At 38.0% G+C, this 13,037-nt stretch overlaps 1 protein-coding gene across 2 annotated transcripts in view; it reads left to right on the top strand.

Moving 5' to 3' along the window:
• KIF6 (kinesin family member 6) overlaps positions 1–13,037 on the top strand; it is a 422,715-nt gene that overhangs the window by 80,268 nt on the left and 329,410 nt on the right. For both annotated transcript variants that reach the window (XM_078055376.1, XM_078055377.1), the window contains 2 exons: positions 1,166–1,313; positions 6,217–6,326. In XM_078055376.1, coding sequence (XP_077911502.1) covers positions 1,166–1,313; positions 6,217–6,326 — 258 coding nt within the window. The remainder of the gene's footprint in view (positions 1–1,165; positions 1,314–6,216; positions 6,327–13,037) is intronic.

Here is a 13,037-nt window from a genome sequence, read left to right on the forward strand (position 1 = left end):
ACAGTATGGAGTTTCCTTTAAAAATTAGAAATAGAACTGCCATATGATCCGGCAATGCCACTTCTGCCAGTATATCACAGGAAATGAAATCTTACAGAGGTATCTGCATCCCCATGTTCACTGCAGCATTATTCCCAATAGCCAAGGTATGGAAAAACCTAAATGTCTATTGATGGGTGGATAAGTGAATAAAGATGTGATAAACATGCACACAAACAAAATGGGATATTAATCAGCCATAAAAAGAAGAAAATTCTGCCATTTTGCAATAATGTAGTTGGGCCTTGAGAGCATTATGCTAAGTGAAATAAGACAGAGAAAGACAAATTCTCTATGTTCTCATTTACGTGTGTAATCTAAAAAACTGAACTCATAGATATCAAGAAAAAATGGTGGTTGCCAGGGGCTGGTGGGTGGGGGAAATGTGGAGATGTTGATCAAAGGATAAGAACTTCCAGTTATTAGATGAATAAGTTCTACAGATCAAATGTACAGCACAGTAACTACATATTATATATTTGAAAGTTGTTAAGAGTATCGATCTTAAATGTTATCACCACTTCCGAAAATGATAATTATGTGAGGTGATGGATATGTTAACTAACCTTATTGTGGGACTCATTTCACAGTATATTTATGTATCACATCATCACATTTGTACACCTTAAAGTTACATTTGTTATGTGTCAGCTATATCTCAGTAAAGCTGGAAAAAAATTAAAAGACAGTATATGAAAACCAAGGACATTTTTATAAGATGTATAATACATCAGTATTGGTTCTTTAGTTATAGCAAGTGCACAATACTAATGTTATCAACAGTGAGGCAAGTAGGCGTAGGGTATGTGTTAACTCTGTACTATCTTTGCAACTTTTATGTAAATATAAAATCTTGCTAAAGAAAAATTAAATTAAAAAAAAATACTTAAGATGACCAGACTCCATTTGAGTTACAGGTAACTTTCTTGGAGAAAAGGATTGGTGTGCTGATACTCCTGGATTTTAAAAAAAAAGTAAATTATTTTAGGTAGATACTCAAATATATAGATACTTCTATAAATGTCTTTTCACTAGTGTTGAATGAGGTTGCTATTAGAATACAAACCATTTAATACTCATGCAATTCGCCATGTTGATGTTAGCAGTGTGCCATTTCTTTATATAGTGTCTTGGCAGGTTACAATGGTACCATCCTTGCTTATGGGCAAACAGGCAGTGGGAAGACATTCACCATCACTGGTGGGGCAGAACGCTACAGTGACCGAGGCATTATCCCAAGGACACTGTCGTACATTTTTGAACAATTACAAAAGGTATGGAGCTTTATGTTCATTTTCTGTTTGATATATTCAGCAGAAATTTATGGTGGGTAAAAAATTTATTGTGACATTTTATTATATTATATCTAAATGAGGAAGTATTATTGTGTTATAACTCTGGCCTTTACATTTAAGGAAAGTTTAGGATTTTGCTGAAGAAGTAGAAATAAAGGTGCTTCTCATTAAAGGGATGCTGTTTCAGCAAAGGCTCAAAGGGAGTTCCTTCTGATACATCCATGGGGGTTAAAAGAACAGATAACACATTTTACTAACTAACACCTTATATTTCCCATTAAGAAACTGGATGTCCTTTTGCCAAGACATCTTTATTTCAGCTACTAAAGCACTGAATAAGATGATGTAATTGTACCTTTTTCACAATTGTAATAGAAGCCCAAAAGAGTTTACCAGAGTAAAAATCCTATTGCAATTAATATTATTAGGAAGAGAAGTTCTCTATATTATATGCATCATTGACTGTGTGTCTCTAAGTGCCTATTGCTTTATTAGTATTTAATACAACATACAATACAACTAGCAAGGTAAGTATCCTTATCCCATTTTCATAGTTGGGAAAACTGAGTCTAGATATCTTTCTCTGGGTCTTTATAAGTAGCTGACTTGGAGGTCCATCCCAGGTCTGTGTGATGCCAAACTCTGTGCTTTTTACCACTATATACACTGCCTCTATGTCTCAGACTGGCTTTATTTTGTTGATTGTATTTAACTAATAATGAGTCCTATAACTTCTCTGGGTTTCCGTTTTCCCCTCTGTGAAAGTAGGGAATGAATTGTACTAGAGGATCTCCATTGGCTCTACTAGTTCCCACACTTACTTGGTTGTATTAATTCTGTGTAACAAATGTCCTAACTAGGTCAGTGTAACAGTTATTCCAAAATTTCTTGACTGTATGCTTTTTGCATTTTGAGTTGCAAAGATGAGAAGAAATTGCTGAGATCTGCATAATTCTAATTTCCATCCATAAAGTAGCAATTACCCATTAGTTCAGCTCATCTCTCACTAGCTCAAACATGCCAACTCTGCATGCCAGAAAATGTGGAAGAGAAAGGGTTGAGTATAGTGTATATGTTGGATTCAGATCCTGTCTTTTCATTTACTCATTTATTTCTGACATTAGCTGTTTTGTTTTGTTCCCAGATTTCACAAACTGGGAATATAATTTCTAATGGTTTTTGCTTCTGTGGCCCAACGTGGAAGCCTTTTGTCTTGGAAAGATCACTGAAGTTGGTGCTGGCCAACCTGGTTCTGAGAAAACGTACTACTTACAGCATGTGGTCTTGAGGCGGTTACTTAACGTCTCAGCCTTGTGGACTTGCTGTGAGGGCTGAACATACTGTATCTAAAGATATTGTTCAGTTCCTGGCACATAATATATGCTCAAGAAATGAGCTCAATTACTACGACCATTGATACCTATATTCACACACACACACACACACACACACACACACACACACACACGTACGTGGCCAAACGATCCTGATTAATTTCAAAGAATCCTTTGAAATTAGAACAAATGAAACCAATTTCCCTGATTAAGTTAAACAGAATAAACAAATCCTTTCCTAACGGAAAATACATTTGTCCCTTCTAAAATTTTGTCTATGGGTACCAAATACAGTAAAAGTCGAAATGTCTCCTGAATACCTACCATCTCTTGGGTCCATTGTTGTATATCTGTTTGGTCATGACATTATTCTAAACCTCATTTCATTTTGAATGATCCTAAATCACTTCCTGGACTGGAGAGAGCCCCTTGGACCAATTTATAGCCAGGACAACTCTGTAAAAGGACAGATTTCCATGATGGGGCACAACACATTCATTATAATCAAACCGAACTGCTACAAAATTAGAGGCAACTTGAGGTTGATCATTAAGTTTGTCCATACTGTGTAGCTGAAAAATGCAGATAGGTACTCAGATGCCCCCAGTCGATTGCTTTAGAGGGCCACATGGAGCTCTCTAGAATTCTTAAAGGAAATATTTGACTTATGCAAAGTATTTATTTCAAGATAAACTAAGAGCAATTGCATACTGGCTCCTAAAGTGCCTGTGAGTGTGATAGGAGCACATTTGCAGTGATTTTAAAAGAAGACAATTGATTCCATTTATTTTAGAAATCACTGCTTATTACTTTTGAATATTGTGAGATTCAGACTTGTTTTGGGGCAGGAGAAAAGGCTGTCTGCAGGAAACATGTGTGTTACATTACAGTCTGGCAATCCTAAACACTAAAAAAGGAGTAATAAGGAAAGGTAGCTTGCCACATTGCTCAGTGACTTTTAAGTGTGTATTCCAATAAAAGTCCAGAAAATGCAGAAGCTGGAGGAGCCAAAGGCATTATCCCCATTATCTCAGGGGAGTGGACTTGCCATTTTCCTGACTTATGATGATTTCTTCTACTTTCTAGAAGAAAGAGAGTTTCTCCACTGCAGATGAACATACAAGTTGGCTGTTGTTTTTGCCTTTCTTTGCCTTCTCTTTTATATTCATGTACTGAATTCTCCATTTGGAGGCCTTTAGAAACAATAAAAACAATAACAATAGCAATAATAATAGCAGTAGCAGCAGCAAGGATTTATTGGGGATTATTACAGGGCCACACATTCTTGGCAGGATTTTAAGTACAGAACCCTATTTCTGTCACAACAGTTCTGCAAGATAAGGGTTATTCTCCCCAATTCTGCAATTAAACAGCTGTGGGTAATGCAGGATCACTCAATTATAAATGCCAGATCCAGGGTTCAAACCCAGCTTTTTCTGATGCTAAGATGAGCCCAGAACTGTCTGCTAAAATCTCAAACTATAAGAGATGGGATATTTCAGATATGGTCAGATAAGTTTTAGAAATACAAACTGAGGGTTTTAGAGGGGAGGGGGGTGGGGGCATGGGTTAGCCCAGTGATGGGTATTGAAGAGGGCACGTATTGCATGGAGCACTGGGTGTTATCCACAAACAATGAATCATGGAACACTACATCAAAAACTAATGATGTACTGTATGGTAACTAACAACATAATAAAAAGAAATCTCTGCCACCCAAAAAAAGAAATATATTGCTTTTAACGGGATCTCAGGAAGTTGGTAAATGATCCCCCGTGGCCTTTCACGTGCTCTGAGAATCTTCTAGAGAGGGACAGCATATATGTTGATCGTGGAACACTTTCTCCACAAGATATTTCATGGGACATTTTAGGGAAAACTGGATTAGACTAAAGGCCATGCAGAGTCTGCCTAGTATTTATGGTCTCTGATACCTGTGCTAAGCCAAGTTATAACCCACAGAATGATGTTGAAATGATGCCTTTACTAACCTAATCTGATTGACAGGCCGTGTGTTAGGTAGGATGAGCAGCCAGAGTCGCCCACATCAGGAAGATTTCCAGCATTTGCTTGGGAGAAATTTGCTTAGTAGAGACTCAGTCCATGCTGTCACCCTCCCAAACCACCAGAACATGGAATTTCAGCTGTAGCTTGAGTGTTTTACTCTAGTCATGTGCTGCCTGAGAGTTGCCTTAATTTTCTAGGTGTTGTTTTGTTTTTATGAAATGTTGGTGTTTTTCTTTGGGTAGTTTGAGTCGCGTTAGGACCAGAGAATCATATTAATTTTTATCTGAAGAACACATAGGGATTCATTATTCAACTGCCTCACTAATGGGTGTGGAAACTGAAGCCTGACATCACAGGGGCTCATAGCAAGTAGGACTAGGATTCCAACTCTGGATTTGCAGGCCCCTGTTCTCTCCCCCATCTCTGTGACTTGGTCATCTCTCCCTTTGAATAGTATCTGTCAAATGGATTGTCTTGGATATGGGTGAGAATCAACGGGAAGGTCATCCTGAGCAAATTCTCTTCTCTGACAATCTGCTGACCTTCTTGCCATAAGGCACAAATATATTGTCCCCTTACAAGAAGTAGGACTCTATTTGCCAAAATGGAAGAATTTGTACTTTGGGAGAAGCAAGAAGAAGGTGCTATTAATTGATACTTGGTCTTGAAAACTGAGCCTGGAATTTTCTTGAGACCTGAAAAAAATTCCATTTTATTCCATCTCAGAGAGAGTGGGTCCTTTTTGTCTGCTGACAGAACTGAGACAGGACCTGTCGCCTTAACTTTTATCCTAATGACATTGATGCCTGTGTCATTGCACTTCACCAGCAATGACCCACAGAAAATACCTCTCAAACCAATAGCTCAGTATCCCTGATCAGCCACATGGGCCAGGAAAATTCACCCAACAGATAAGATACAGGCAGTGAGCTGTGAATATCTACTCTTACTGTTACCTGATTGATCTAAAGTATTTCTGTCCCCTGGGATTCATTTTCCATTATCAACTATTGTCTGTTACCTATTTATGTCATCAGAAATTTTGAATATTGGAAAAGCTAAAAAAAAGAATTATGATTGAAGATGGAAACTCTTTTGCTACTGAAGTTTTAAAACTGAAGTCACAGTTCTGTTTTCTTTTATGAATAGGCTATTCACAGAATGTAAGTTTATTTTTTCATAGTAACCTTTTTTTGGATCTGGAAAGTAAAAAATGGTGTGTTATACAGTTCTGCAACCAAGTTGGCTCATTTTAAGTGTATATTGACTCTTCATGTATATATAACGTGGAACCAATAAAAAAACAACAGACTAGAGTTGCTTGTAATCATGGGTGTTGGCTATTAAAAAAAAAACAACGCTTCATGCATATGGTAACTAGCAACTTGAAAGTGTCACGAACTGAAAATGGAAACCATACAAAGTGAAGAGAGTAAAGGAGAGAAAGCTGTGAGGAACTGTAGTGATAAATGTGTTCATCCTCCTCTAAGCTGAATCGTTATTTATAGCCATTAAACAATGTCTTCCCCTTTTCCAATCAGGACAGCAGCACAATACATACAACGCACATTTCCTATTTGGAAATCTACAATGAATGTGGTTATGATCTATTGGATCCAAGACACGAAGCCTCCGGTTTGGAAGATTTGCCGTGAGTAGCAGAACAACAAAGAAGGGGGGAAAAATCACTTTCAGATGTTCCCTTCAATTGTTTCCTTTGAAACTTTGTATGTTTCTGGTCTCAATCATAATTAACAAATACTGGATAACAGAATCTTTTTGTAATATAATGGATATTTTTTCAGTTATGACAAGCAGACAGTGGTGATGGGAACTAAAATTGCTTGAAACCCATTTCTTGGGAAAATCTCCTTTGGAGTTGGTGCAAGAGAGTGCGCTGGATGTTCTCAGAGTGGGAGCTGAGACGACCAGTGGGATATGCCGGTGCTGCTCTACTCTTATCAAATCAAACCCTTTACTCCTCTAATTGTGGCCTCTCTCTGAGCACGGGATACAGATTAGGGCTCCGGCAGCAATAAGAGAATATGAAAGAGAGAAAATAAAACTTTGTCTTCCTCATTGCTTCTCTACTGTTATTAAGACTGACACTGACAATCAGTTGGTCAGATTGGCACTGATTGCATCATGACTGAAATATAGTCTTCAGAGCTTACCTACTAACTAAGTTACCCTGCCAGCATTTGTATAACATTACTCACTGCTTGTTTGAGTATCTGCCTAAATTACATATTAATGGTAATACTTCATATCCTTTTGTCCAGACATCATATATCAGGAGTTGGTAGCCAAGAAAATGTACTTTAATTTTCTTATTAAATATTCTAAAACAATTTAAAAACATATATTAATCCTCTACCACAAAGACCAACAACCAATTGCTTGCTTTAATTTGCAAAGGAAATAAGAGAAAATACTAAAGAAAATAAGTTATACTCTTTACATCACCTTTATATGTATTCTTCCTTTTAATGTTGACTAGAGTTTTTACATATCATCTCTGTTATGCCAACTATATTCATTAAAGGGAGTTAGGAAGGGGGATTATTATTGGTACTCTAAATATTTATGTTAATTAAATAATATAAGAAGAGAAAGGAAAAATCTGACTCCATGGAAGAAATTGGTCTTAAGGAAGCTATTGGAATTAAGTTTGTAGAAAGGTAAGAAGTCCCTCAGAGGAAGGTTAGAAACAGCAACATTTAAAACATGAAGATGGAACTAGAGGTATTATGCTGAGCGAAATAAGTCAGTCAGAGAAAGACAATTATGTGATTTCACTTATATGTGGAATTTAAGAAACAAAACAGAGGATCATAGGAGAAGGGAGGGAAAAATAGAGTAAGATGAAATCAGAGAGGGAGACAAACCATAAGAGACTCAACTCTAGGAAACAAACTGAGGGCTGCTGGAGGGGAGGTGGGTGGAGGGATGGGGTAATTGGGTGAGAGCATTAAGGAGGGCACGTGATGTAATGAGCACTGGGTATTATATGCAACTGATGAATCTCTGAACTCTACCTCTGAAACTAATAATACAAACCAACAATATATGCTAATTTTTTTTTTTTTAAAGATTTTATTTATTTATTTGACAGAGAGAGACACAGCGAGAGAGGGAATACAAGCAAGGGGAGTGGGAGAGGGAGAAGCAGGCTTCCCACGGAGCAGGGAGCCCGATGTGGGGCTCGATCCCAGGACCCTGAGATCATGACCTGAGCCGAAGGCAGACACTTAACGACTGAGCCACCCAGGCGCCCCACAATATATGCTAATTAAATGAATTTAAATTTTAAAAAAACAACCTGAAGATGTGGTCAGAAAGGCCATGTGTTGAGGAGTCACGTGAAATAAAATCAGAAAGGCCAATAGGCCTTTTTTTGAGGGACCGCTTTTGAAGTACTTGAATGACAGGCTTTTGCTGTGAGATTGATCTTTATTCTAATAGGCTTTTAAATTAGTTTTCTAGCCTCCAGTCTAACCTGGACCTCTAGGCTAAATCTTGCTTAAAATTGCTTTTAACAAGTCACATCTACACTGAAGAGCTTGAAGCCTGCTTAGCAATAATTCAGAAATGAAGGGCTTGGCTCTGACAAACATAGCGGAAGAGAGAGAAATTTGAGAGATATGCATAAAAAAAAATAGATGACAGGACGCCTGGGTGGCTCAGTCAATTAAGCGTCTGCCTTTGGCTCAGGTCATGGTACCAGGGTCCTGGGATCGAGCCCTGTGTTGGGCTCTTTGCTCAGCAGGGAGCCTGCTTCTCCCTCTGCCTGCAGCTCCCTCTGTTTGTGCTCTCTCTCCCTCTCTCTCTCTCTGACAAATAAATAAAATCTTTAAAAAATAAATAAATAAATAGATGATAGCTAGCTAGAAATAAAATACGTTGATTATTCCTCTCACCTTGGATTTGCTTGGATTTGAAAAGAAGATGAATTATAGCAAGTTCATTCTCTGTATTTTACTAATTGAGGAGAGTAAACCCAGAGAGGTATGACTTGCCCAGGTTTCAGAACTGATCTGTTAATGGTACAGCAGGGACTGAAAACCACATACTCCCACTTTCATGCCAGAGTAGCAAAAATAGCTTCAAGATTTTACTGTGGGGCCCAGAGAATTAAGGAAGCATTGACTAAAAAGATGATCTCTGTTAGAAAACTTGATTGGGTGGTGGTAATAAGTTTCACATACATACATAACTTTGGTGTCTGAGAGTACCCTACCTGATGTTTATAAAAAATTCCTCACAGGTAGGAAGCATGCCTTACTTGAGTTGGTAGTCTCTCTACCGTGTAGGCCAAAGTAAGTTCTTAATATTTTAAAAAATTATCTGTCAAATTGAAACTGTGAAGTAGACTTTTTGAAGAAGAGCATGAAAGGGAAAACAGCATGAGCTCTATGAATCAGAGTCTAATTGACATAACAAGACACAGCCTGACTGTGAGAAGCAGGAGTGAGCAAAGTCACTGAATTCTAAGAGAGGCAGTGTACTATAGAGTCAAGAACACTTGATTACAAGTCAGGAAATTTGGGTTCTAGTCCCAACCCTGCAATCTTAGACATTTTTTTTTCACTTTTCTAGGTTTCTTTTTTTTTTTTTTTTTAAGATTTATTTATTTATTTATTTGACAGAGAGAGACAGCGAGAGAGGGAACACAAGCAGGGGGAGTGGGAGAGGGAGAAGCAGGCTTCCCGCTGAGCAGGGAGCCCGATGCGGGACTCGATCCCAGGACCCTGGGATCATGACCTGAGCCGAAGGCAGACGCTTAACGACTGAGCCACCCAGGCACCCCTCTGGGTTTCTCATTGTCTGTAAAATGTGGCCATTGGGTTATATAATATTTAACAACCTTCCAACTTCCAATGTCTAGAGTTCAAAGATTGTTGACCTCACAGGATAGGATTTATTTGATGACTCTTTTCCCCCTCACAAAAAATAAGAAGTGATGTAGATATTTTATATTTTTCTCCTAGAAAGGAGCCTTCAGCCTCTTGAGAGCAAGGACAATGCTTTAATTCACTGTATGTCTCTATGTTTCCTGGCATGCCTGACATTTAGTAATGGCTCTCAAAGTGGATCAGATTGTCTCTGTAGATGTCACTAGCTTTCTGTCTTAAACTACTGCTCCTTCTTTGGTAGCTTTGTCCTCCTGTTGGAGAACCAGTTCACCGACTCAAGTCAGAAGTGACCTCAGTTACAAAACAGATGTTTTCAGAGAACTACCACCCTCCCCCACAGCTATACAAAAGTGGACAGAAAGATGTTCTTATCTTATATTTTGGGATATAATTACATAACAACAAACCTCATTAAAATGAAAATGAGAAGATTCTCATCATGAAAGAAGATTCTTATATCCCAGGAGTATAGCCTATTTGCTCCAAATATATTCAGTACTATAAAATTCCAAAACAACTCAAGAATTGCAGTCTTTTGGTGTGGGGATTATGAGATTTGGCTGGTATTGAGTCTGCTGGCTTTCTGGGGATTTTAGGTTTGCCTTTTACTAAGATTATCAAGTAATTCTTCATAATGGAATGTGACTTTTGCTGTACCTGGGTTGGATTAAGAGTATGTACTGTTAGGGGCGCCTGGGTGGCTCAGTCGTTAAGTGTCTGCCTTCAGCTCAGGTCGTGATCCCAGGGTCCTGGGATCGAGCTGCATATCGGGCTCCCCGGTCCGCGGGAAGCCTGCTTCTCCCCCTCCCACTCCCTCTGCTTGTGTTCCCTCTCTTGCTGTGTCTCTCTCTGTCAAATAAACAAAATCTTAAAAAAAAAAAAAAAGAGTATGTACTGTTAATCTGGTTTCACACACTCTTAAACTGGGACAAGCTCTAACTCTGCAATCCTGTCCGTTTGGTTGACTGGTTTCATTGTTGCGAGCTGGAATGTCCCAAACACTCAACACGATCCAAAAAAATAGGAGGTAAAATGTCTGTTGACTTTGGTTCTCTCTTGCAGTCATCCATTTGAGGGACAATGACAATATACACATTTGATCGCTTCCACATTCGTGTACTTGGCATAGCCATGTGTAATCAAATCCAAGGTCATTTTGATGTTGCATAATAATAGCCAAGTAGCAGGTTTCTTACCACTGAGCAGCAACACCACTTCCCCCAAATCACCAGCTGGATGCTCTTCTTATGAGCACTCTGCCTTTTCTGCTTCTTGTTCTTTTACATCCTAATGAGCTCCAACTCTCAGCTGTTACTGAAGCATTTGCCTATAGACTGCCTGCAGACTTTGTATGTATGATGTCAGGGTACTGGACTAAAGTTAATTGCTTTTTGCAAATGTTGCTGTAGCCGTTTGGCAAGGAGTTTTTAGATACAACACCAAAAGCATGATCCGTGAAAGAAAAAAATAGATGAGTTAAGCTTCATTAAAATTAAAAACTTCTGCTCTCTGAAAGACACTGTCAAGAGAATAAAAAGATAAGCCAGAGACAGAGAAAATATTTACCAGACACATGTCTGATAAAAGATTTGTATCTAAAATATACAAAGAACTCTTCAAACTCAACAATAAGAAAACTAACAATCCAATGAAGAAATGAAAAAAAGACCTGAACAGACACCTCACCAAAGATGTATGGATGGTAGATAAGCATGTGAGGAGATGCTCAACATCATCTGTCATTAGGGAATCACTAATTAAAGCTACTAGGCACCTACTAGAATGGCAAAAACCTAAAAAACTAGCAATACCAAATGCTGGCAAGAATGTAGAGCAACTGGAACTCTCATTCATGCGGTATAGCACAGCCACTTTGAAAGTCAATTTCCAGTTTCTTAAAAAATAAAACATAGTTCTTAGGATATGATCCAGCAGTCAGGCTCCTGGGTATTTAACCAAATGAATTGAAAACTTATATCAGTACAAAAAGCTGCCCACAAGTGGATATAGCAGCCTTAATCATAATTGCCAAGGACTGGAAGCATCCAAGATGCCCCACCATAGGCAAATAGAAAAACAAACTGTGGGACATCCATGCAGTGGAATATTATCTGGCAATAAAAAGCAATGAGCTACTAAGCCACAAAAAGACATGAAAAGTCTACATACTATATTATTCCAACTATAAGACGTGAAAAAGGCAGAAGTATAGATACAGTAAAAAGATCACTAGTAGCTGGGGAGAGGAGAGGTGGAGGGATGAATAGGTGAAGCATGGGGGGCTTTTTGGGCAGACAGGCTAGTGTATATGATAGTATGATGGTGGATGCATGATATTATGCACTCGTCCAAACTCACAGAATATATGCCACCAAGAGTGAGCCCTAACAGAAGCTATGGACCTTTAGTTAATAAAATAGCAACAGCAAAAAGGAATGAACTATTGATCCATTTAACAGCTTGGGTGACTCACTCTCCAGGGAATTATGCTGAGTGAAAAAGCCAATCCCAAAAGGTCATACACTGTGTGATTTTATTTATGGAATAATTTTTAAATGGCAAAATTATAAAAGTAGGTAACAGCTGAGTGGTTGACTGGAGTTAGGGAGGGAAGTGGGAATGGTTATACAAGGCCAGTGAGAGATCCTTGTGGTAACAGACCATTCTGTATCTAAACTGTGGCTGTGAATACACAAAACTACTTATGTGATTAAATTCCGTAGAACTAAACACACACAGACACACACACACACACACACACAACACACACACGAGTACTGGTGAAACTGGGACATCTGAATAAGATCAGTGGATTGTATCAATGCCAATGTCCTGGTTGTGATATTTTAATATAATTTTACAAGATGTTAACATTGGGAAAAATTGGGTAATGGGTACATTATTTCTTACAGCTGCATGCAAATCTACAATGATCACAAAATACAAAGCTTAATTTAAAAAAGTGTCTATATATTTGTATAGAGACATGTGTATTTAATGTGTTCTGTATTTAGTAATTTAAATAAAAATAAAACATCTATTTTTGAAAGTCCTTATGTCATATACTATAAAGGGAATATAGTTAGAATCTAAGTATGTCTTATGAAGTAAAATAGTATAACTACTGGTCTTAACCATAAGGAAAATAGTCACCTTACTTTAGTGTAATTTTAGTATTCCTAAATAGGGATACATAATAGACTTAAGGTTTCAAAGACGGTCATGGTTATTACTATTAGAAAAAAGTCAGTAAACTCCAGCATCCAGTATTGAAATCTTGGCTGTGTTGTAAAATAATTTGTCATCAAAGGGAAAGATAAAATTTGATGGATGTTAAGTTTAATTCATCACATTTCTAATACCTACCAGATAAGAAACACTGTTAAGTGTTGCAGGAGTTACAGAAAAGATTAAAGCACAGTGTCTGTCCTCATGGCTTACAGTCT

The sequence above is a fragment of the Halichoerus grypus genome, chromosome 9, assembly GCF_964656455.1.
Source record: "Halichoerus grypus chromosome 9, mHalGry1.hap1.1, whole genome shotgun sequence".
NCBI classification, from domain to species: domain Eukaryota; kingdom Metazoa; phylum Chordata; class Mammalia; order Carnivora; family Phocidae; genus Halichoerus; species Halichoerus grypus.